Source organism: Nyctereutes procyonoides, unplaced genomic scaffold (assembly GCF_905146905.1).
Source record: "Nyctereutes procyonoides isolate TBG_1078 unplaced genomic scaffold, NYPRO_anot_genome, whole genome shotgun sequence".
In the NCBI taxonomy this organism is placed as follows: domain Eukaryota; kingdom Metazoa; phylum Chordata; class Mammalia; order Carnivora; family Canidae; genus Nyctereutes; species Nyctereutes procyonoides.
Window position 1 is genome coordinate 2752116 of NW_026575124.1, and position 25816 is coordinate 2777931.

The 25816-nt window shown below is 40.4% G+C and overlaps 1 protein-coding gene across 1 annotated transcript in view; it reads left to right on the forward strand.

Annotated features, from left to right (window-relative positions):
* Positions 1-25816, forward strand: part of SCN8A (sodium voltage-gated channel alpha subunit 8) — a 178955-nt gene that overhangs the window by 59238 nt on the left and 93901 nt on the right. Inside the window, exons 3-6 of the mRNA XM_055337028.1 lie at positions 20605-20723; positions 22662-22751; positions 23384-23512; positions 25302-25393. Of these exons, the coding sequence (XP_055193003.1) occupies positions 20605-20723; positions 22662-22751; positions 23384-23512; positions 25302-25393 (430 nt within the window). The remainder of the gene's footprint in view (positions 1-20604; positions 20724-22661; positions 22752-23383; positions 23513-25301; positions 25394-25816) is intronic.

Sequence of the window (25816 nt, forward strand, 5' to 3'; positions counted from 1 at the left end):
CTAAATTACAGGATGGACTGATGTGCCTTTAAGTAGGACACATGCCTATTGCATTAAAAAATTATATGTGATTTCCCAAAGTTCAATTTACCTTCAACTCTTCATGTCTCTTTTCCTGCAAATTGCAGTTTACCTAGAATTAGAAAATTAGAATATTGTAGCCTCAGACATCAGCTAATTCAGCCTCCTCCTTTTATAAATTTAATAAGCGGAAATACTAGTAAAAAGCCAACATGCTTGTGTGACTCCTTCTGTTAAGCATCTGTCTTCGGCTCAGGTCTTGGGACCTGATCTCAGGATCTTGGGAGATCAAGCCCTGCTTTAGGGCTCCCTGCCCAGCGGGGAGTCAGCTTTTTTCTCTGACTCTGTTCTTCCCCACACCCTGACCCCCCACTCCTGCATGAGCTCTCTCTCTCTCACTCTCTCAAATAAATAAAATCTTTGAAAAAAAGTATGTATAGCCCTTCTTCCAAAAAAAAAAAAAAAAAAAAAAAGCTAACAATATCATGTGTGGTGGAGCCAGGACTAGAACCTATGCCTCCTAACTCTTAGTTTGTTACAACACATTTCTGGTGCTCCACTTTTCTTATGTTTTATTAATCCTCAGCTTCATTGGCTCAGTTCTTCTGAAGCTAGGCAGGCAAATTCAGAGATGAGAAGAAGAACCTGCTTTTTCATTCATATCCCTGATAATCCCTATGGTTCAAAAATCCTTTTTTAGGATGGGTCCTGTAAGGTGCAGTGCTCCTGAGAGAAAGGATGGTGTCTGCATTAGCTCTAGTATTTTATCTTCTCTAGTGAAGGAGCTGAATAATCTAGCAGCCCTGGACAAGCTGTTCCAGAGACCTAGGCTCAGTGTCAGTACAACTGGAACTATTCAGCTGGACATGTAATCTCAAGGCAATTTATTTAACCTCCCTACATATTTTTACTTTACTTTTTTGTTTCTTTCTAGAGGGAGGGGCAGAAGGAAAGGGTCAAGCAGACTCCTCGCTGAGCACAGAGCCCGTTGTGAAGCTCAGTCTCACAACCCTGAGATCATGACCTGAGCCAAAATCAAGAGTCAGACATTTAACCCATTGAGCCACCAGGAACCCCCATATTTTTACGTTTAAAGAGAAAAATAATCTCCTACCTGTCCCAGTCCCCCAGCCTACCCACGGAATGGGATAGCCAAAAGACTGGCAATATAAAAATTTCCTTTCCACCGGGGCTGTTCTTTTCCCCCTTGTTTGCCTTTGGCCAAATCAGCCAAATTTCTCTGGGCTTCAATTTCCTTACCTATTATATGCAAGATAGGAGTTGGGCCTATATCTATATCCTTCTAATTGTATTTCACACATAGGTCTTTTGCATATTTTAGCTGTGGCAGACTACTGTTTCCCTCGTGTCCCCTGCCTCTTGGTCTCCATTCCCACCTCTTAGAAAATACTGTCCTTTAATTTCACCTTTTGACACTCGATCCATTCGTCCAGGCCCTAGGGCCTCTTCTTTTTTTTTTTTTTTTCCCTTGGGCCTCTTCTTCCTTAAAGCCTGACTTGATGCTCTGCACCAGAACGGATTCCTCCTCCTTCTGAGTTTCTATAATTCATGAAGGTCTTCAGCCTCTACCTTTACTAAGAAGTGGTTTTTAGATTTAATTCACATTAGCTATAGCATGGCATCTTGTTCCCTGCAATGTTTACAGTTTTCTCCATACGCATGGGCACACACGCACATGCAGTCCCATGCGCTCCTGGCAGAAAATCCTTGCTGAATCTATTTTCACACACTTTTCAACAGGTGTGCAGAACAGAGACAGGTTGCTAAAGGAGAGTTTATGTTCATTAGGTGTGATTTGAAGTATTGCTAATGAGGTGTTGCATTGCCTGCTTTTGCACAATAAGCCTACATGCTCCTTTCTGTTCTAAATAAAAACTACACATTTTAAAACTTTATTTTGTTTTTAAAAAGTCATTTTGCAACAATATTAAAAAATGGTGTTTCTGTTACTTTATTTCCCAAATCAAGGTGAAGCAAATGATTATGCACCAGTGGGAGGCAGGCCATTGTCAAAGTGATGAGTTAACAGTATGTGTATATGCGCTTCTTTTCTACTTTCTAAGCAGCATTCTCTAGAGGGGAAGGAATTTAGTTGCATATTCCCAAGTCCAAATCCTCTTTATTTATTTATTTTTAAAGATTTTATTTATTTATTCATGAGAGACACAGAGAGAGAGAGAGAGGCAGAGACACAGGCAGAGGGAGAAGCAGGCTCCATGCACAGAGCCTGGGGACTGGATCCCGGGTCTCCAGGATCACACCCTGGGCCTAAGACGGTGCTAAACCGCTGAGCCACCCGGGCTACACCCAAATCCTCTTTAAAACCTTAGCAATAGACCATGTTTTGGGAAATCTGGTTTCTCCCATCCCCATCTTTCCAAGTGACCTTGAGCATGTCACTTAACCATTCAGGGTGTCAGTTTCCCTAATCTGGGAAATTAAGATTATGCTAATAGCTAATATCCTACCTATTTTGCCAGGTTGTTGTGAAGATCATTTCTTGATTACCCTGCATAACATGAAACAGCCTATTGTGCCAACCCTGATTCATTTTTCTCTGTAGCACTTAGCAACACCTTCCATATTTTTATCTGTTTATTGTTCATCCTCTTGTGTGCTCATCAGCTAGAGCAATGTCTGCCCCATAGTAAGTGCTCAATCCATATCTGTTGAATAAATTAATCTTAGAAGATAATGCATATAAAAACACTATGTACTTTTCTAAGTGCTTTGAACATGAAAGATGACATTATGATATTTTTTCTAATAAAAACTTTTCCATTGACCAAAATGAATTGAACTCCAGAGGGGAAAAGAGACTGATTTACTAGTGAATCCTTTCCTTTCCGAAAGAATTAGTTTCCTTTAGGGGCTGAAGAAGTAGAACAGGAAATAGTTTTCCTGACATTTTAGATATTTGCAGAGGGCTGGATAACCATTGTTAAGTGCCACCAGTTTTATTTCTCCTCTTGTAGATACTAGAATTAGAAAAGACTTTATCAAAGATCATGGGTTAATAGCTTCCACCCAGTGCTTGAATCTCTTCTTAGTTTATTGGTATCATGTGTGTATTATATAAAGGATGTTATTTCCTGAATATCGTAAGTTGTCCTGTCATGTCTACCTTTATTGTTTTGCTTCTTTCTTGGCTGTGTGAGTTGGCTTACGCCCCCTGTATTAACTGATTTTAAAGGAAATGAGAGAAATTGACATTGGAACATATACCAGTTTGGGTTGCCTCATATAGAACATGACCCATTTATTCAACAAAAATACTTCTTGAGTACTTTCTTTATGTGAGGCATTAGGAGCAGGAGGTTTTCTGGGTTCTCTTGGGGATACAAAGATTAATAAGTCCATTCTTTACCCTTATGTAGCTTATAACATGGCAGTGTTCTACAGTGTGATACAAGTTTTGGTAAGGGAGCCCCAGAAAGGGCCTTACTGACTTCATAGGAAGGGTAGTATTTGAATCAGGCTTTGGGCTATATAGAAAAAAAGATTACACTGGAACATTCTAGGCAGAAAGAACAATACGAGCAAAGGGTCAGAGACAAGGACAAGAGCGTAGGACAATGGAAGAAAAAGCTGAGTAGTCTGATTTGACTGGAATATGGGGAAATGAATTAGGAGGAGCTGTGGGAGATGAGGCTGGGGAGGGAGAGCTGGAGCCAGATCATGGAGGACTCAGTGTGAGACTAGGAAGTTTGGCCTTTAAAAAAAAATTTTTTTTAAGATTTTATTTATTCATGAGAGACAAAGAAAGACAGAGACATAGGCAAAGGGAGAAAAAAAGGCTCCATGCAGGGTATCTGATGCGGAACTCGATCCCAGGATCCCAGGATCACTACCTGAGCCGAAGGCAGTTGCTCAACCACTGAGCCACCCAGGTGCCCGGAAGTTTGGTCTTTACTTGATAAGCAGCAGAGAACTGCTGACGATGTTGGGGAGTGCAGATATGTGATCAAAGCAGTGCTTTAGGGAGGTGAATGTGGTATATAGAGTGGACACAGACCAGCTGTGAGGCATTGGGGTCCAAAGTATAATGGTAGAAGTGAAAAGAAAGGGCAGTGGTTGAAGTCAAGAGTTGTTATAGAGATAAGTTGATAGGATTGTGTGATTGATTGTAGGGGGTTAAGGACAGAGTCTAGCATTCAATCATTCATTTGATAATTTGATAAATTGTTATTGAGTGTTTTCTATATGCCCAGGCTCTGTTTCATGCCCTCGGGAACAAAACAGACAAGCTCTTTATGCTACTCCTGGAACTTAGTTTTCATTGGGCAGACAGACAATAAACAAGTAAAGAAATAAATCATTACAGTTAATGATATGTGCATTGAAGATAATATGTTCCAGGTACTTGAGAGGTTGTGGTGCTCTAACTTGGTAAGAGACTAAACCTGGAGAATACAGAAGAATCTAAGAATACATGCTGTCTAAATATTCAGCGTCTTAAATAGGCCTTTAGCAAGCATTAAATAATCTTTAAAAGGACTCATAATGCAGATATCCTGAGGTACTTAAAAGCCAGTATTGTCACTCTGTTGAAGATTTTGCCAGTCTTCGATTTTAAATAGGCAGGAGTCCAATATATTTTAATATCAGTGTGAGTCATAGGGGGACTTGCAGATGAGCCTAGCATTTGCTCCAGAAAAGAGCCTCAGGTCTTTTCAACTCCTTGCATGAGTGCTAAGTTGCAGTTCCAAAGTTCTGAGCCATGTTGGTATAGAAGAGACACTTTACACCTGAATTGTAGAATGTGTGTTAGTAGCTAATCACCTCAGCCATAAAATCCCACTGATTGATAGTTTTAGGATTTAGTCTCTGATAGTTTCTCCAGGGTTGTGAAATATTTTTATTTTAATAAAAATTGACCTGTTGAATGTTTTTTTTAAGATTTTATTTATTTATTTATTTATTTATTTATTTATTTATTTATTTATTTATTTATTTATGAGAGACAGAGAGAGGCAGAGACATAGGCAGAGGGAGAAGCAGGCTCCCTGCAGGGAGCCCAATGTGGGACTCATCCCAATTCCGGGACCCCAGGATCGCCTGGGCTGAAGGCACACGCTAAACCTCTGAACCACCCAGGGATCCCCTTGAATGGGTTTGTTAATAATGGCCTTTGAAATGTTGGAGGATGTCTCAAATCACAATGACATTGATCATCTTCTGACAATAATTAACCATATTTTAAATGCTTTCTTAGTCAAAGAGCATAAAAGGAATGCTTTTCTTACTAATTGTTTTCCAAATTCACATGGGTTGTAAATTGTTTACATGTTGTTCTTTACATTTAAGCCTGTTTGACACAACTCAAGATTAGGATTGCCCCATTACATGACAATTTCTGCCAACTCTGGACCTAGCAGTAGAGTTTTCAATATGGGCTCTGAAGAGGCACTCCTCCTATTCCAGACGCTTTGTTCAGGTTGCTAAGTTTGGCCTGTGGAATCAAGTTTGAATAAAAGATCCTTCCAGTTTCAGAGGTTGAGGTCCCCTGGCTACTGCTCAAGGCCAGTCCCTCTCCCTGTGTCTTTGTCCCCACCCATGCCTTCCAACCTTCTCTAGAACTTCACTTTCTGGTCTGTCAGTCTTTCCCTTTTCATCCTGGTTCCTTCCCCTCAGCCTATCAACACTCCCAAAGCCTCTCCCATTCTAACAAGCCCTCACTTGAGCCCACATTGCCAGCTAGTCTAACCTCTCTTCTGCTGTTGAAGCTTGTAAAGAGTAGCCTTTACTCATTCTCACTACCTGCACACCTCCCACCCACTTCCCCATCCTTGCAGCCTGACTCTGCATCCTCACTTCTCTGCTGACATTCTCAAGATAAGATCCTCTGTGGTGTCAAATTGCCAAATTTATCAGACATTATTTCACTTCTTATCCCACCAAACCTCTCAGCTGTTGATACTGTTGATGACTTACTAATTTTTGCAGCTCTTTTCTTCCTTGGCTTAATTCTCCATATATCTCCGATTATTCCTTCTCTTCCATTTCCTGCACTTCTCCCTTAAATTGTGGTGTTCTCCTCGGTTCCGTACCTGGCCCGTGTTCCTCTCATTTGGCACACTCTCCCCGGGTGATGTCATCCATTCTCTCAGTACTCTTGAATCTATATCTCCAGCCTGGAACACACCTTAACATCTGGCACCTTGCCAAGCATCTTTAGCTGGGTTTCCCACAGGTAACTCAGTGTGTTCAATTTTGAACTCATTTCTCCCCTCAAACCTCCTCCTTTCATCTGCTATTAGTGGATGACACCACCCAAATTCTAGATACCATTGTTGAATCCTCAATTTTTTGCAGTCCTTAAGGGTTAGCAACATTAGGGAGCTGTCAGTAGAAGGTTGCATGTTTTTATAAGTAAGGAAATATTGTGGCTCAGAAATCTTATATGCTCAAATGCCCTCAGCTAGTGTGTGGTAGAGCCAGATTTCAGCTGCAGGGATGTGTGATCTAATAACATTCATGGTCTTTCTGCCATACCATATCGTCTATAGTATATGCTGCAGACTGATTTGTTGTTTTTCTTTTCTATTACCACTTTTAGATAATTTTCTATCATTTTATACTGCCTCAATATGAAGTTAGTATATGGCATTTTGTTTTTGTTTTTAGTGCATTTGATTCAGTCTGTATCTTTAGCATGATATCTAAGGCACAGAAAAGATGAGAAGACTTTCCAAACTACAACAAATAATTCTTATGGGTGGATGAGCTAAAGAGTGGAAACCTAGCAGAAAGTTGTATACAGTTATAGGTTAGTTGTGTAGTTTGTATGGCAAGTATCATTTTCTCATGTCTAAGAGATTCATTCATATATTCAGTACCCATGCATGAATTCTCTACCTTGTGCCAGATGGGCATCATATTCTATATTCTGCTTGCTAAACTGAGAGACAGCAGCTGGATGCTATAGCCCTGCCTTTAATAAAGGGATCTCAGAGTCCAGTGAGAGGTACATATGTATACACAAAAATGACAACACTACATGAACTGCCCTAATCAAAGTAAGTGCTGAGTGGAGACACACAGGAAGGAAGGATAATTCTGTTTCAGAGATTTGAATGAGCTATCTGCAGAGAGGAGGAGAAGGGGTGATAGTTGAATGGACCTTAAAGTATTAAAATATGGTAAAAAAAAAAAATCACCTGTTGGAAAAGGGAAGAAAGAGTAGTTTGGGTATAAAGACCGGCACTAGGAAAGGCAGAGAAGCATGGGGAAGGCTGGATTGTTTCAAGCAGTGAATTTAGCTGTGATGAGAGCATGGAGTGTAGTTTGCCAAGAGATGATCCAAAGGTGGAGAGGCAGCTTGGAACCCAATGCGTGCGTACTAAGCTGTGTTTATTTTCTCCCACCTCCAGAGTTCTCACGTCTGGCATAAGCTCTGAGGCCCATCTTGAGCCAGTGCAGCCATACAGGTGTCTCCTAGTGACTCTGAATACTTGGTTTACCTTATCCTACTGACTCATGCCAAGTGTGTGAATACCACCATGAACAGTAGCCCTCGGGTTTCCTTATGGACATCCCATGTTGGGAGCCAAAGAGCAGGAGTGGCAGTAGTCTGTGATGGGCACGACAGCATCAGAATCCCATTCATTGAAGGTTTGTTCTGTGCCAAGCACTGTAGTAAGCACTTTTGGTGAACCTTCATTTAATTCTCATAATCTGATAAAGTAGGTACTATTAGTCATTATCTCTATCAGTAAGAAAACTGGGTCTTAGCAATAAGTTGACAAAGATCATGACAGCTAATAAGCAATGGAGCTGTGTCTTGAATCCAGGTCTTTGTGGCCTCAGAGCCTCTATAGAAACCACTCTGCTCTGCTGCTTTCTAAGAGAGAGGAGAACAAGAATATAGAATATTCTGGAATGTGAATACAGTGATTAGAGGAGTTGATATTAATGATTGTGCATTTTGCTTTGCCCTGGAGCAGCTGCAGTCTGTGTACCCTAAGAGGGTAAAGGGGAAGGAGATCAAAGGCAAGTCCATATTGAAGGGCAGTGAGGAGTGGCCATGTAGGAGGTTCAGAGCTGCCCGGCTCTAGGGAGTGGCGTGATGCTGGCTCAGCACGGAAGCAGCTGTGCAGTGCCTCAGTTCTGTCGGGAATGGCTTCCTGTGACCCGGATGTGGGCAGAAAGGGCGTCAGCTGCCCCAGATGTGGGTTGGAGGGCATGAGGTCAGACCAAATGAGAAAGCGTATGCAGAAGCACCTGGCAAACAATAAAGCCACAGGTAGATGTGGCGTCAGCAGCACCTTCATCCAGCTTCACTTGGGAAAAAGACCATAACCGTAACCAGCTACTATGATCTCTGACGCATATGCAAGGGTTTTCCTTTTGCCAGACTTACAGGTATTAAGTCAGAAAGATTCCTTCACTGACCCAAGGATTGGGGGAGTGGAGTGGATGACCTGGTGTAAACAGTATTCAGGATCAGACGCCAGGAGACCTGGGCCCTAGTAGCTCTCAGCTCTGTAGTGAGCAGAGGTCTCTGTGCTTGGTTTCTTGCCTGTAGAGTGAGTAGTTAGATTTTTTGAAGCTTTTTAAAAATCACCTTATGATGTGAAGAGCATAGGCTTTGATGTTAGGCCGCCTCAGCTCAATTCTAAGTTTTGCCTCTTAATAAATAACTTTGTGGTTTTAAGAAAGTTACTTGACCTTTCTACTTCAATTTCATCATCTATAAAATAGTACCTACCTACCTCCTGGAGTGGTTGCCATGAGACAGGTACTGTATCGGCATCTTAGTAGGGTAGGGTGTTGGCCGCACAGTAAATACTTCATGCTCAATGTTATTCCTCAGATAGGCTCATAGATACAATTGTTAATGACCAACAGCAATAAAAACATAAATATGGGACTTAGAGGTCTCTCTTGCCCGATCCTCTGTGTAGTGGAATAGAGACTTAGAAAAAGAGGGCTCTGTATATTCATAGAGCTATCTGGGTGGCTCAGTTGATTAAGCATCCAACTCTTGATCTCAGCTCAGGTCTTGATCTCAGGGTTGTAAGTTCAAGCCCCGTGTTTGTGGAGCCTACTTAAAAAGAAATAAAATAACAAAGAAATAAAATAATATTCGTAGTTCAAATAGGAGTACAAGCCTAAAGGAAAAGAATTTGTCCATGTTTCATGTCCCGCTTTAGTTCAATATTTCTAAAAGGCAGCTTAGGACCAGGATACAGGATACAGGTACTGAAGAAATTCAGGCCAGTTGTGCCTTTGCTAGAGCCTTTCCTGAGGCCCATGGGACTATAATTGCGATTTCACTTGAGGGACCCACTAAGCAGATTAGCATTAAGAAAGGCATCTGGACTCTCCAACATGGTGTAGTCGTTTTGACAGTGCAGGTCATTTATTCCCCAACAGCTTCCTAGTTTGAAGTAGAATCTGTTTAGATTCAGTATTAGATTTTCCTTTATTAAAATAGGGGAACTTTGAAAGGACATTGATTTGTTGCCTGCTATATTGGCTCCGTAGATCATTACTCAGAAGTGAATGCCAAGTTGCTATTGGTGGGTGGACAGCAGGCTGCTGCTGTTGTCCCTGCTGTAGCTACTCTGCAGATCAGCTGTATTTGTATTATTATTGGATAGAAGGCTGTGCATGCACAATCTAAAACCAATAGGCAGAGAAGATTTGCCCCTAGTAGAAGTCCCCAAAATTAACCATTTATAATTAGGTGGGAAAGAGCTAACAACTATTATAAGTTAAATTGGCCAGTTGCCTCATTCAGAAGAGGTACATAGGTCTGAGAGAATAAGATACATATAGGAGGTCGAGGTAGGCAAGAACTTAAGGCTAGAGAAGTCAGCTAAAAACAAGAGGGTCAAAAAAATTAAAAAAAAAAAAACTAAAATAAAAACAAGAGGGTCGGGGCAGTCCTAGAGATCAGAACAGTTAAGATCTGGTAGCCAGACTCCGGAGACAGTCATAAGTCAGTGTCAATAACAGCTCTAGCTAGCGAGACTCAAAGCATATTGGTTCCCAGCTGCCCTCTTGTAGATTGGCTCGCTCCCTGGGTCCCTCCGTGTCATCCGGTACCTGCGGCGTACCTTGCCCTGGGGGAGATGATGACCCCGCAAGGAAAGGGAGAACTTGGTTGAGGGGAGAGCCACTCTCCTGGGCCATGTGTCCACAGCAAACCAGGGACTGGAGAAGAAACCTTTCTCCAAGAAGCTTTCTAGTCTGTAATATATTCCACCCCTGCACTGAGTACCCTTCTCCGTAATGTCCTTTCATATTTTGTGCACCCTTTATTATTTAAATCTATACTTTTTGTATGATTAAAAAAGTGAATCCAGTCCTGGGCAGAGGGTGATAAAATGCCATTAAATTGGCTGCAATACTTTGGTACCTGCGTACATTTACTGTACTGCATTTGCAGCATGCTAGGATTTTTTTTAATGTGCTTGTACCTGGCCATGCACAATGTCCCTTCCACTTATGGTAGACCCTGAAGAGAATACATCTTACCCTGAATTCCAGTGGCAAAGCTCCTCCATCCTGTGCTCCAAGCCCCACATTGCTAATTAGAAATGAAATGCCTGTGCTTTTCAGAAGTTTCATTTTATGTCGGCATGACATATTTATTAATGCTCCGTGCCATAACTCGTTAAGAGCTGTTCCACTGCTCTTAATGGGCCTTGTGCTCAAATGCATTCAGTGGCTGTTATAAACTGATATTTCCCCTTGGGCAGTAAACCACAATTCAATTTCAATTTTCCTTTTAACTCATTTACTTCACAAAGATCTAATTTAAGACAGATTAGGTAAAATATTATTGGACTTCATGGACACCAAGTGATTCTTGCTTAAGACATATTCTTGTAAGAATCCAGAGCTTGCGGTCCTTCCCACTCTTCCTGGGTTTTGAAGAATCCAGTGTTGAACAAGGGATAAATCTCCTCTTCTGGATTCTTATCGGCAGGTTAATGATGATTACCGAGATTTTATTAGCCATGCATATGGCTTTAAAATACTTTATAATTTTTTTAAAGTCAGCCCATCACCGGTCATCCCGATTTATTCTCTCTCTCCTGTTCACCGTTCTGCTGAGAATGGGGCATAGAAGCAGGGGAGTCAGGGCAGAGGAAAGCAGCCCGAGGAAAGCAGCCCGTGGTGCAGATCTGCCCTGGGACCTCTCCATGCTGCCCCCTGCCACATACGTATAGTTTTCAGGGTGGTATCAAATGCTGTTGACCGTGAACCTGATGGAGTATCACATGAAATTCATGAAAATCCTACCAAGATGTAATGTGAAAGAATAAATAATAATAGGCTTTCTCCTTCAAAGTAGGGCTTGCTGCTTTGTTGCACTTAATCTTGGACGCTTCTGCATATTTTCTAAATCATAGAATCACAGATGTCAGAGCAGGAAAGGGCCTGGGCACGCCCATCAGGCAGCCCTCTCTCTCATTTTTTAGATGACGAAAATGAGATCCAGAGAGAGGCCGTGGCTCGCCCGGGCCGTACAGCTAGGAAGAGGCCAGCGAAGCAGGAGAACCCAAGTGTTTTAAGACGGGTGTTTCAAAACCCCACCATTTTAGTGACATGGAAGATAAGCTGGTGGTTCCCAAATCCTCATGAGCAGGGATTCCTCTGCAGCTTATTGAAGCCCAAATCTCTGGGGTAGGACTTGTGAATCTGCATTTTTTTTTTAAAAAAAAAGGCTACTCAGATAACTCCTATGCAGCCAGTCTGGCCTTGGCCCGGAACTGGTATTAGCATGTCAGAGTCCAACCAGCTGTGCCCCATGGGTCACATCGTCTCCGCCATTTGTTGTTGTATGGCCCATGAGTTCAGAAGGGTTTGTACGCTTTTAAATGATGATAGAAAAGTCAAAGGAAGAATAAGATTTTGTGATGTGTGAAAATTATATGAAATTTAAATTTCCTTGTCTGTAAAGTTTTATTGGAACATAGACACTCCCATATGTTTACGTGTTGTCTCTGGTTGCTTTTGCACCACAGCGGCAGGGTTGAGTTGGCTGTATGGCCTACAGAGCCTACTATGTGGCTCTTTACAAAAGAAATTTGCTGACCCCTGATAGATACTATGCTATTTGACACATAAGTAAGCACTGCAAATACCAGTTTCAAAAGGAAGATTCCTAAGCTTTGAGTACTTGTGTTAGTCCAAGCACCATCTTGTGTTATACTAAAGATGTAGTTAGGAAGAACTGCATATAAATTAAGCATATCAGGATCTCTGGATGGCGCAGCGGTTTAGCGCCTGCCTTTGGCCCAGGGCGCGATCCTGGAGACCCGGGATCGAATCCCACGTCGGGCTCTCAGTGCATGGAGCCTGCTTCTCCCTCTGCCTATGTCTCTGCCTCTCTCTCTCTCTCTCTCTCTCTCTCTCTCTCTCTCTGACTATCATAAATAAATAAAAACTTTAAAAAAATAAAAAAATAAATTAAGCATATGTAAATCTAATTATTTTAGTAATAAAGTATGTTTTATTATAAGACAGTCTGCTACTGGAAGTAGGGAGGATTCCTCTTCACTGCAGGCAGTTTATTTCTCTTTAAATAAAAAAAGATACCTTCTTTTTATACTTGATGGAGATCTAGGATGTAAATATTTAGAAAGGAGTGCTGATAAACTATTTTTACCCCATGTGCAGTATTCAATACCTAAATTAATTATGAAATTTCTACTTTACACATAAAACATTCTTTTTTTTTTTAAAGATTTTATTTATTTATTCATGAGAATACACAGAGAGGAGAGAGAGAGGCAGAGCATAGGCAGAGGGAGAAGCAGGCTCCATGCAGGGAGCCTGATGTGGAACTCGATCCTGGGTCTCCAGGATCACGCCCTGAGCTGTAGGCGGCGCTAAACCGCTGAGCCACCGGGGCTGCCCCACATAAAACATTCTTAAAGCCTTTATACCTATAAAACTATAGGTTTTTTAAAAAGATTTTATTTATTTATTCATGAGAGACAGAGAGAGGCAGAGACACAGGCAGAGGGAGAAGCAGGCTTCATGCAGGGAGCCTGACGTGAGACTTGATCTCAGGACTCCAGGATCACGCCCTGGGCCGAAGGCAGGGGCTAAACCGCTGAGCCACCCAGGGATCCCAAAACCATAGTTTTTAAACTCACCAAAGATCCCTACTTTCCTTGGCAACTCATTGCTTACTAATTCAGAATCCTAGCTGCCTCCTGGTTTTTCCTCAACCAAGAATAATAGTTACAGTTTCTTTTTGTCTTCGTTTTCTTTTGCCTCTCCTCCTTGCCCCTCACCTCAGACATGCAAGTATTTGTTCATTACCTGGGCAACGGATAGTTATTACTGTGTAGACACTGACCCTATGGTGGGAAGTACCTTCAGTGGTACCTCTAGACCTGTCTTTCCACCATGATCAAACTAAAAGATAAGAGAAATGGAGCATGCAGGGTACATTATTTTTAAAAGTCTTGTTACCTGTCTTCTTCTAAGGCAGGTGGGTGATTTTGTAAAGGCCTGGCCTGGTGGATTTTAGATCCTGGGACATGGGCCAGTGCTTCTTTCATTGCTGCTTAGGCTTTTATGTAGTGTACCCCAGGGGCTTGAATTTCTCATTCACCAGAGAATCCATCCCCCATACCAGTTTCATTCTCTGCCAGATTGCCACTAAACTGCCTCTCAACCTGGCACAGTAGAAGCTGTAAAGAGGCTCTAAACTTGGCATAATATACTGCTCTTTGCTGCATGACCTTTGATAGGTGGCGTCCCTCTCCTGTGCTTTTGTAAAATGCACAGAGGATAATAATCCCTCCTTCACCCATACTTCACGGAAATATGAGGTTGAATGAGGAGGTATTTAAAAGGCTTGGCATTTTCATAGAGGGAGTTGCTATGGAAACCTAGAGGCGTACAAGTACTTCAGAGAGGGGGTTTCGGGAAAGTCCCAGGGTCTTCGTTTCTTTGAGTAACCAGAACATGGAAGACCCAGCCTTTGAACCTGTTTGAGCTTAACCCTAGGTCTACTGGTTCCTCTTGCTTTTAGGATTCAGCTTTCCTTCAGTCTGCCCTGCCAGAGACAATACCCTCTAGTAACAGGAAAAACATTATCACAATACAGTCTCAAACACTAGGGATGGGGAATTGAGCATTTCCAGAATGTATGTAGCTCAGCACCAACGCTGCTTTTCTACTGCGAGAAAAAGACATGACTGCCAGATTAGGAAAGGAAAGACTAGAAGAGGACAGGAAAGGATTTAAAAAAAAAAATCTGTCTGCAGCTGTTTATTGGGAGTACATGGCATGGGTTGAATCTTATTGGAACTGTGGGAAGAAATATGAGATTCCTGCCCTCTGAGAGTGTAGAATCTAGTTGTGGAGGTAACTGATGGGGTAGAGAGAAGGTAAAAAAAAAAAAAAAAAGACTTAGAGTGGAAAGAAAAGCACAAAACCCAAGTATAAATAGGAGTTCAGAAAAGGGGGGCGCCTGGGTGGCTCAGTGGTTCAGCATCTACCTTTGGCTCAGGACATGATCCTGGAGTCCCAGGATCAAGTCCAATATCGGGCTCCCTGCAGGGAGCCCACTTCTCCCTCTGCCTGTGTCTCTGCCTCTCTCTCTGTGTCTCTCATGAAGAAATAAATAAAATCTTTAAAAAAAGAAGAGTTCAGAAAAGAGAGCTCAGACTAATTGGGAATATTTCATTAAAAAGTGGGACCTTAGGACCAATTTAAAAATCGTGCTTCCTCTGTGGGGAGAAGGGATATGTTTGAAGAGCATGCAGGAAGGAGCAGCACCGGCAGGGCGTTATCTCTTCAGGAACTGATGGGTACATAGATGTTGGCGGTATCATTCTTTAGACATTTTTATGTCTTATACTTAAATGTTTTTCTGTTTTGTTTTGTTGCTGTGGTGTTTGCTTTTTACTGAGGTATCACTCACAAGCTAGACTGTTCACCATTTTAAAGTGCTCAGTTCATTGGTGTTTTGTTCATGAGTTGTGCATTTGTCATCACTAATTCCAGAACATTCTCATCATTCCAGAGAGACCCCTTATCAGTGACTCCCCATTCTCCTCTCCATCCAGCCATAGGCAATGACTAACCAACTTTCTGTCATAGATCTGCCTATTCTGGACATTTCTTGTAATGTTCATAGAATCCTATGGTATGTGACCTTTTGTGTCTGAATTCTTTTAAAGATTTTCAAGGTTTATCCATGTTGTAATATATAAGCCTCCATTTTTCATTTTCTTTCTTTTCTTTCTTTCTTTCCTTCCTTCCTTCCTTCTTTCTTTTCTTTTTTCTTTTCTTTTCTTTTCTTTTTTCTTTTCTTTTCTTTCCTTTTTCTTTCTTTCTTTCTTTCTTTCTTTCTTTCTTTCTTTCTTTCTTTCTTTCTTTCCTCCTTTCTTTCTTTTTTTCTGGGCCCAGATATCTTTAGTTTTCAAAAAGTTGCTCACATCATTTTTTTAAAAGATTTTATTTATTCATGAGAATACACAGAGAGGAGAGAGAGAGGCAGAGACCAGGCAGAAGGAGAAGCAGGCTCCATGCAGGGAGCCTGACGTAGGACTTGATCCCACGTCTCCAGGATCAGGTCCTGGGCTGAAGGTGGTGCTAAACCACTGAGCCACCCAGGCTGCCCACCCTCAAATCATTCTGAAGTTCAAAATGGAACTTTTGGAAAAAAATAAAAACTAAAAGGAACCACTTTTGGATATTACTTTTCTTAATTCTATTATTTGACTTGGAATAAAGCTGATTTTTTTTTTTTATTTATGACAGTCACAGAGAGAGAGAGAGAGAGAGGCAGAGACACAGGCAGAGGGAGAAGCAGGCTCCATGCACCGGGAGCCTGACGTGGGATTCGATCCCGGGTCTCCAGGATCGCACCCCGGGCCAAAGACAGGCGCCAAACCACTGCGCCACCCAGGGATCCAAATAAAGCTGATTTTTAAAAATTTATCAATAATACCTTACTGGGCACTCTTCAGATAATAATGTATATATTTTTATTGTGCTAAAGTATATGTAACATAAAATTTACCGTCTTAGCCATTTTTAAGTGCACAATTCAGTGATACTAAATATCATGATGTACAGCCATCACCACTATCTGTTTCTGGAGCTTTTTCATCTTCCCAAAGGGAGACTTATACCCATTTAACAGTCTCTCCATTCCCCCTCCTCTAGCACCTGGTAAACTCCATTCTACTTTCTATCTCTACGAATCTACCTATTCCAGGTTCCTCCTAGAAGTGAAACTTATATATCTGTCCTTTTCTGTCTGCCTTATTTCACTTAGCACGGTGTCTTCAAGGTTCATCTGTATTGTAACATATAAATGGATCTCATTCCTTTTAAAGACTGAATAATATCGCATTATATGGTTAGACCACATTTCGTTTAATCATCTATCATTGATGGACATTTTGAGTTGTTTCTGCTTTTGCAGTATTTTGAATAATGCTTTTGTATGAACCTTCGTGTATGAGTTTTTGTGTGAATACCTGTTTTCAGCTCTCCTGGGCATATACCTGGGAGTGGAATTGCTGGGTCCTATGGCAGCTCTGTGTTTAACTTTTGAAGAACTGCCAAATTGTTTTCCAAAGTGGCTGCACCCTTTTACAGTCTGCCAGTAATATGTGAGTGTTCAAATTTCTCCACATCATTGCCAACGCTTGTTCTTTTCCATGGGTTTTTTTTTTCATTATGATCATCCTGGTAGGTGTGAAGTGCTGTCTCATTGTAGTTTTATTTGTATTTCCTTAATGACTAATGATGTTGAACATCTTTTCATGTGCCTAGTGTTTGTTTGTCTATCTGCTTTGTAGAAAGGTCTATTTTAAAATTGGATTATTTGTCTTTTTACTGTTGAGTTCTAAGACTCCTTTTCTAGTCTCAGTGCTAAGACCTTTCTTAGATTTACAGTTTGCAAATATTTTTTTCCCATTTTGTGGGGTTTTTTTTTTGACCTTTTAGATAGTGTCATTTGTTGTAAAAAATTCTTTAAATTTGATGAAATCCAATTTATCTTTTTAATTTGGTTGCTTGTGCTTTTAGGTGTCACAAGTATGACACCATTGCCTAATCCAAAGATGTGAAGATTAACACTTATGTTTTCTTCTAAGAGTTTTAGACTTTAGCTCTTACATTTAGGTCTTTGATCCATTTTGAGTTAATTTTTGTATAAGGTATGAAGTAGAGGTCTGATCCATTCTTTTGCATGTGGTCGTCCCACCACTGATTATTAAAGGCTACTCTTTCCCCTTTGAATTGTCTTGGCACCTTTGTCAAAAATTAGTTTATGTAGTTGTGTGGGTTTATTTCTGAATTCTCAATTCTGTTCTATTGATAGATATGGTTATCCTTATGCTAATAACACAATCTTGATTACTATAGCTTTGTAGTAAGCTTTGAAACAATAAAGTGTGAGTCCTCAAATTTTTTATTTTTTGAAATTGTTTTGGCTCTTTTGGTTCCCTTGCATTTCTATACGAATTGAACGTGCGTTTTTCAATTTGTTAATTTCTGCCCAAAAAGGCAGTTGAAATTTTGATTGACATTGCTTTGAATTTGTAGATTAGTTGGGGGAGTATTGCCATCTTAACAACATTACATCTTCTGATCCTTGAGACCACTAGTTAAGGTCTTCTTTAATTTCTTTTAATGATGTAGTTTTCAGTGTATATTTCTTTTATTACATTTGTTCCTAAATATTTTGTTCTTTTGGATCCTCTTATAAACGGAGTTGTTTTTTTTAAATTTCCTAATTTTGGGATTGTTTATTGATACTGTATAGAAATACAACGGATTTTTATATGTTGATCTTGCATCTTGAAACCATGCTCAACTTGTTTATGAGCTCTAATAGTTTTGTTTATATGTATTCCTTACAGTTTTCCATATATAAGATTATTTGATCTGCAAATAGAAATAGTTTTACTTGTTTAATTGCCTTGCCTAGAACATCCAGTACAGTGTTGAATAGAAGTGGTGAGAGGGACATCCTTGTCTTGTTCCTAATCTTAAGAAGAAGGCTTTCAGTCTTATCATTAAATGTGATGTTAGCTATAGATTTTTCATAATGCTCTTTATCAGGTTAAGGAAGTTCCCTTCTGTTTTTAGTTTGTTGGATTTTTTTTTTATATAAAAGATTACTGGACCTTGTAGAATGCTTTTTCTGCATCTGTTAAAATGATCAAGTGGTTATTGCCTTTATTTTATTAATATGTTGTATTACATTGATTGATTTCCACATATTAAACCATCTTTGCATTTCGGGGATAAATCCCACTTGATCATGTCGTATAATTCTTTTTATACGCTGCTGGATTCAGTTTGCTGGTATTTTGTTGAAGCATTTGTGTCTATATTCATTGTGTCTATATTCAGGGATATTATAGTGGGTTTTTTCTCTTGTGATATCTTTCTCTGCTTTTTTTCTTTTTTTAAGATTTTATTTATTTATTGGGCAGCCCCGGTGGCTCAGTGGTTTAGCACCTGCCTGCAGCCCAGGGCATGAGCCCGGGGTCCCGGGATCGAGTCCCACGTCAGGCTCTGTGCATGGAGCCTTCTTCTCCCTCTGCTTGTGTATCTGCCTCTCTCTCTCTCTGTGTCTCTCATGAATAAATAAATAACAGAGGCAGAGACACAGGCAGAGGGAGGAGCAGGCTCTATGCCCGGAGCCTGACGTGGGACTCGATCCCGGGTCTCCAGGATCAGGCCCTGGGCTGAAGGTGGTGCTAAACCGCTGAGCCACCCAGGCTGCCCCTTTCTCTGCTTTTGTATCAAGGCAATACTGGCCTTACAAAATGAGTTGGGAAGTGTGTCCTCTTCTATTTTTTGGAAGAGTTTGCAAAGGATTGGTATTAATTCTTTAAACATTTGGTAGAATTCATCAGTGAAGCCATATGGTCCTGGGCTTTTCTTTGTGGGGGTTCATTTTTTTAATGCAAGGTGCAGGAGAGTATTTATAGTACAATCCCATCTGAGAGAAAGAGAGTCTTTTCAAGGCTATATCTGTGTGCTTGTATTTACACAAGAAGGTTCTGAAAAGATGAAAAAAAAAAGATATATAAGCAGCAAAGGTTTTCTTTGGGTAACGAGATAGAACTTAAGTATTCTGTGTCTTATATATAATTACAAGAATGTATTGCTTTACATTTTTTTAAAAAGCCTACTTAAAATGGCTGACATTTGACCACTTGCTCTTCTATCCGCACAGTAAGGAACTAGTGCTATGTACTTGCCACTGGCCATGTCTCCTTAGGAGCTCAGTCTCCTAGGCCCCTACATCTCCAGCTTCATAATCCTTTGTACCCCTTCTCTGTTTCTCCTCCATCAACACTGAACTACCTGTCCACTCCCTGAGAACGACCCACAATATGTGCTACTGTGCCTCTGTACATTTTGTTATTCCCTTTCCCTGCCAGCCTTCACCCTTTATCTGCCAATTCTTCCCCTTGTATCCCTGGAACCCCTTCCAAGTATTAGTTACCTTTCCTTGGTGAACACCTTTCAGCTCATTCCCTACCCAAGGGGAAAAAACTCTCCCTCCCGCTGCCTCTCATACATCACACATGTTTTTGTTATTGAACTTTGTATTTACCCTGCATCATAATTACTAGTTTACATATATGTCTTCCCTAAAAGTACAATTTTATCCGGTTTTGTAACCCAGAGTTTAGCACAAAATAGGTGCCTAGAAGTACTTCGATTGAATTGAATTCATGAGACAAGAAAAGACATTCTGGGTAGGATGAGCAATGTAAGCAAAGGCCAAAGTTATAAGTTACTATAACATGTGCTATTTGGCAAGACAGGAAGATTCATGGTGGGAAATACGGTTTAATGATTTTGGCAAGGCTGATCATGGAGACTCTTAAAAGTCAGAGTAGACTTGATAGGAAAATATTGGTGGGATGAAGAGTTCTTCTCACTAACTTCAAGTCTCTGCTCAATTCTTTCTTCTCAGTAGGCTTACCCTGACCACCTCCTTTAAAACAGGCACCTCTCCATTGTCCCATCCACTGACCCCAACACTCTATGTCTCCCCTTCCCTCATCTTCCTCCTTTTCTCATAGCACTTACCACATTGTATATCATTTACTTATTTGTTACATTTCTTTTATTTGTTGTCTGTCTTCCCCATTAGAACATAAGCTTCCTGCACCATGGTAGCCTTTTCCCTGCTGTTCCTAAGCACGGAGAACATTGCCTGAAACAGTAGGGACGTAGTAGGAAACATTTGTTGAGTGAACGAATCCTAAATTAATGAACTTTGGTATCTTGTCCCAAGCTGGCAGAGGATGCCCTAGGTATGATTCACATGGCTTGTTTCTGAAAGAAAGAAAGAAGTTTATAGAAATGTACAAAACTGCTAAGACAGCGCCCACTGTGTATTATGTATATAATCTAGGGCAGGGGAGGGAGGGAGGAGAAAGAGAGATACGGTGCCTTAAGGTTTCTTGCCTTAGAAACCAAATTGGGAAGTCAAAATTACAAGTACATTTGGTAATATAGGTTATTTCTTGCCTATAAAAATGTTGCTGTGTGTGGTGTAATTCCCATGCTTTAACAATTTCTCTTTTTCTTTCTCCACAGACCTTTGTAGTATTAAACAGAGGGAAAACTCTCTTCAGATTTAGTGCCACGCCTGCCTTGTACATTTTAAGTCCTTTTAACCTGATAAGAAGAATAGCTATTAAAATTTTGATACATTCATATCCTTTTCTACAAATGTGGAGTGATTGCAGCACTTGCATGGTCACTGGTACATGTTTCTGAACTTTGACAACTGAGTTGTATATTAAATATTTTATCAATAGTGTAGTTGACTATCCCACCGGTCAGAAGTTTGAGTGAACTTACGCCAGATCCTGAGCTGAGATTCAGCAAATTCTTTTTTTCCTAGAATGATATCATGGAAATCTGGAATTTTGTTAGTATTGTGAAGAGAGACAAATTAACCTGTACCTGAAGTCTTTTTAAAGTGCTCAGCATTCACTAATTTTTCATCTTGAGGCAAACAATTCAGTTCTTTAATGCAAGTCCAGTATTGGAATTTTTGGAAGGCTACTTCTTGAGTACAAAGGGTCGAATGAATGCTTTAGAGATCTCCTTGAATATTTCTGATTTCTTGAGCAGTGAGTATGGGAAGTGTCTGAGATGGTTTCTCAGATTAAATGGCCTCCTTGCTGTAGAAGTTTGCATCTAGACTGTGACCTTGACAGGAGTCTTTTCTGGTATCTTTACTCCCCTTAAACAGAACATGACAATTTATTCATGTGGCCTAACTTGTATATCTTATTAATATAGGAGAGCATATGACAGATGAAAAATTATGTGATGAGTTTAGCAACTTTGCATAGTGACTTTAAATTTTATGGTTGGTATTTAATTTGTCAGTACCTAGTTCCTTGCTCCAAAGGATATTGTATTCTCTAAGTAGGAAGAGAAAACTGGCAGGTGCAATTTGGTAAATTGGTTTGCGAAGCTTTTGCCACATTTTAACTCTAAGAATTTAGCAGCCCAATTTTGGTTGGTTTATAAGTAACATAGTTCTGAAATCTAAAGGTTTATAAGGAATAAATAATTCAGTGGATTTCTTCCCCTTTTGTTGGATTAGAAGACAGTGCCTTTTTCTCTTCTAACCAGAACGTATTATTATTCCTGGAAGAAAAATCCAGGTCTAAGAAGTATTTTTTCTTTTAAAAACTCCATTAGTAGAGTGAAGATTGTGAATGCCATTAGCAAGGGAGGGTGAATTAGCAATAAATAAGTTTTGGCTTCTGTGCTTCTTAAAGTGACAGTTTGAGTTTGAGTAACCCACAAACTCAACTCAAAGGAGTTTCTTTTTTCTCAGTAGTCAAGAACAGAAAGGGCTGAGAAAAATCTTGGGTGAAACTAAAAAGGCAACAAAATAGCTTGCTATCCATAAACATTCCTGGGCATTTCCAGAGTGATCAGATAAATCTATCCCATTATCTAATTTTTAAGACTAGGGTGGTGCAGATGTCCTTGAAATCCTTACCCAACCAGCCATGACTGGTTTCCCCAGTTGTTCACGTGCCACCCATAGCAGCTGTTGCCTTGCCCGCTAATGACAATTCGGCCCTTTGGAGAACTCGGGAAAAAAGTGAACTGTTATCTTCTCCATCTGAAACTAACACATAACACTGTGTGCCAAATATACCTCAATTTAAAAAAAAAATATTGCATGTGGATTTTCTAATAAGTAGTTATACAAAATAAGATAATTAACAATAAATGAGTATGAATAATATAGGTTAGATTTAATACATTTTTTCTGGTTACTATGTATAAAGGTATTTAGAGGTTCATTCCGTAGCGGAGGCTAAACTGGCAAGAGAGGGGACTGTTTTATCCAAAAGGAGTAGAGCAGTGACAGCCTTTATGAAAGAAAGAGAGTGGCTGTCCTGCTGTGTCCACCACAGTTCTCCGGTCAGGTGTCGATACATATGGCGGCAGTCTGTGTTCCTGGGGGCTTTCATTATCACCTCACCATTTCCTCGTCTTCTGTGTTTTGTCTCCTTCCAGGTTACTGATTTAATTCTCATGATACCCAATATGAAATGTGTTTGCTTTCTCAGGAAGAGAACAGGCCAGATTTTGTATTTTCTCCCTTGACTCTTTTCTACAGTATTTAGCATGATCATTATGTGCACTATTTTGACCAACTGTGTATTCATGACTTTTAGTAACCCTCCTGAATGGTCGAAGAATGTGGAGTAAGTAGCTCGTTTACTTATTTGTCTGCTTGCTTGTTTTAAAGATTTTTTTACTCACCGAATCTTGCTTTTATACAGTTTATCCATCAAGGAAAAAAAATGGTTTTTTCCCACTCTTTACTTCACAGAGAGGGGTGAGGATCCATGTGGAATTTAGGAAATACCCTTAGAAGTCAACTCTAGAAAGAGAAAGTGCACTCTGGAAGTTACTGCCCTTCACCTCCACCCTTTCCTGTGCTGGCCAGTGCCTTTGACTTGCTGCCCCAGGGCCATGTTGTACCCTCAGTTAGTCCCTCATGGCACTGCCTTCTCCAACAGGAGGTTTCCTTTTTTTTTTTTTTACTTGTCTAAAGTTAAAAAATTAGCTCTGGGGCCTCCTCACCTGGTTTCAAAATGATCACCTGCTAGATGGCACCCAGTACAGCATTCCAAAGTTCTTGGTTTTATGTTTCGGTAAGTTTCCTTCAAAGCATCCCTTTCTCTTCCTGCCTTCCTTTCTTCTGCATTGGCTGTGCCTGTTCTGTTTAGTCTCTATTACTTGAAACCATATTTTAGGCCCTATTATCTTAAAAGATTCATTTGAAGTTTCTGTCTGTTCAGAAATTACCTCAAGCTCTCCATTTCTTTGACAGGTACACATTCACAGGGATTTATACATTTGAATCACTAGTGAAAATCATTGCAAGAGGTTTCTGCATAGATGGCTTTACCTTTTTACGGGATCCATGGAACTGGCTAGATTTCAGTGTCATCATGATGGCGTAAGTTGTCTGCTTACTTTATTGATGCTCTGGGTGTGATTACAGATGGGTGGTTGTATGCCTGGTTGTGTTTGTAAGTGCGCGTTTGTGGCCAGTTACAAGAGGAATTATTGGGTAACCATATAAGGTCAAATGTGCTCATGCCTGTGATTCTTGCTTATGAGGGTGTCATACACTTCAGACCAATGTTTGAATGGGAGAAGGTAAGCCAAGGCTTTACAGCTAGGGAAGAAAGTAGCAAGTGATTTTCCATTGACATGCTCTCATATTTTCTTCCCCCTTTTAACACTGACCAAGGTCTGCATGCTTATCACCATGGGGCCTTGGTGAAGACTGGAAATTTTTTAGGTGTGAATCTTAAGCTGAAAATCAGTTTCCTGGATATGTTATATCTCATGCCATTTCATGAGGCTGCCCCAGATGTTGCAGACTTGAGAGCACATTTTAGAGTTAAAAAATGAGCTAAGGCATCCAAACTGGCCACTTCCAAGGAAGTTCTGACTAGAACTTCAAACTATTGCAAGAAAACAGTATAAGTCCACATTAGCATGCTAGCTGCTCTTGGTAATTTGTGTTGTTTTAACGATAAGCATGTATCTCTGTGGGAAACCTAACTAATGGTAGGAGAGTTATAGCAGACTTTATTATTTGTATTTTCAGGTGGGGAAGCACTTTGTGGTATGGTAGGCAGTAAGAGTGTTGTATAGATTGTGTGTGTGCATGCAGATGTGTAAGAGATTGAGTACGTTTGTGTATATATACGGGTCTGAGCATCAGAAAGATGTATTTCAGCTGTAAAATGTGAATGAAAGAATGATACGCATTGAATATTTGAAACTGAAACTTTGACTTTCTGTTATATTAAGGCAATTTCTAGCTTTCCAACATTATGAATACACACTGGTGTTCATTTAAAATTTAAGTGTCCTTGCTGGGCACAGAGCTGGTGATAAAATGGGCACTTAACACACTATTTGCTTTGATCCCATGATCATGAGCCCTGCTTTTGTATGTCACGGGTACTTCATCTCTAGGTGTGACTGCAAAGATATGCCTACAACTCTTGGATAAGTCATATATAGACATTTAGGCATTTTTGCTATTGTCAACTAGGGAGTTATTTAATGTAAACTTGTTTTTATGGGGCTTCTGCTGCAGAAATTTGCCTCCTTTTTCCTAAGAAATTGTTCTCAAAGCTTGGGAATATAAGCCTTTGATACCTCCTGGCCTTCCTTTTTACAAAAAATAATGAATGGACCGAGAGTAGTCATTCTGATTGGGATCTGCACAGCACGATGCTGATTAAGAGAGTAAGCCCTCGGAACCTCCTGGTTGTATAAGTTCTTTCAAATATTCTTTTGACTTCTCCTTGCCCAATTGAAAACAAAAATGTGTTCTTTAAATGTTTATATTTTGAAATTTTCTTTTTCAACAACAAAGCAAATGAAATCATAGCTTGTATATAAGACCCTTTCTTCCCCCCATTGTCAAACCCTCGCCCAATGGTACCATTACAAGTTAACTTTGGTTTGATTCTGCAGGTATATAACAGAGTTTGTAAACCTAGGCAATGTTTCAGCTCTACGCACTTTCAGGGTACTGAGGGCTTTGAAAACTATTTCGGTAATCCCAGGTAAGATGGCCCGGGGTTGGTGTTAGGTGTTGGGTTAGGGCCCTGACGTGACGTATTGTACTTTTTGTTTTGTTGTGCTTTTGTTTTTTTCCTTCGGTGTTTGTGTTTGTGTTTGTGTTTGTCATTTGTGTCTGTGTGTGACCTCCCTTACTACAGATATGTGACAGAGTTTGTGGACCTGGGCAATGTCTCAGCGCTGAGAACATTCAGGGTTCTCCGAGCTTTGAAAACTATCTCTGTAATTCCAGGTGAGAAAATTTACACACAAAACTGACTGCCTCATCTTCTCTTTCCCCGCCATTCGTTTTGTCCACCACATTCGAAACTGGCATTAGCACACTTGATATGGCCTTGCATTCCGCATGTTTTTCCTCAGAGACATTCTCTGGAATGGCCCTTTGGTCGTAAGGCAGTTTCAGTGACAGCGCTTGCCAGGCATGCAGCCCCCATTCCATCCATGCTTTGAAAAAGCACGTGCTTAAAATTCACTTGGATCTTCCAGTATCTGAAAAAAATTGTCACGAAGCTAGCTGTCTCTTTGAACATAAATCATTTGCTTTCTGGCCTCATGGAATTACAGTAACTTAACATTCCCCATCATCCCATTGCTTGTGATCTCTAGGCTTCCTGTCGCATGGTTTGCTGATGGGATGTTATTCAATGAACTATAC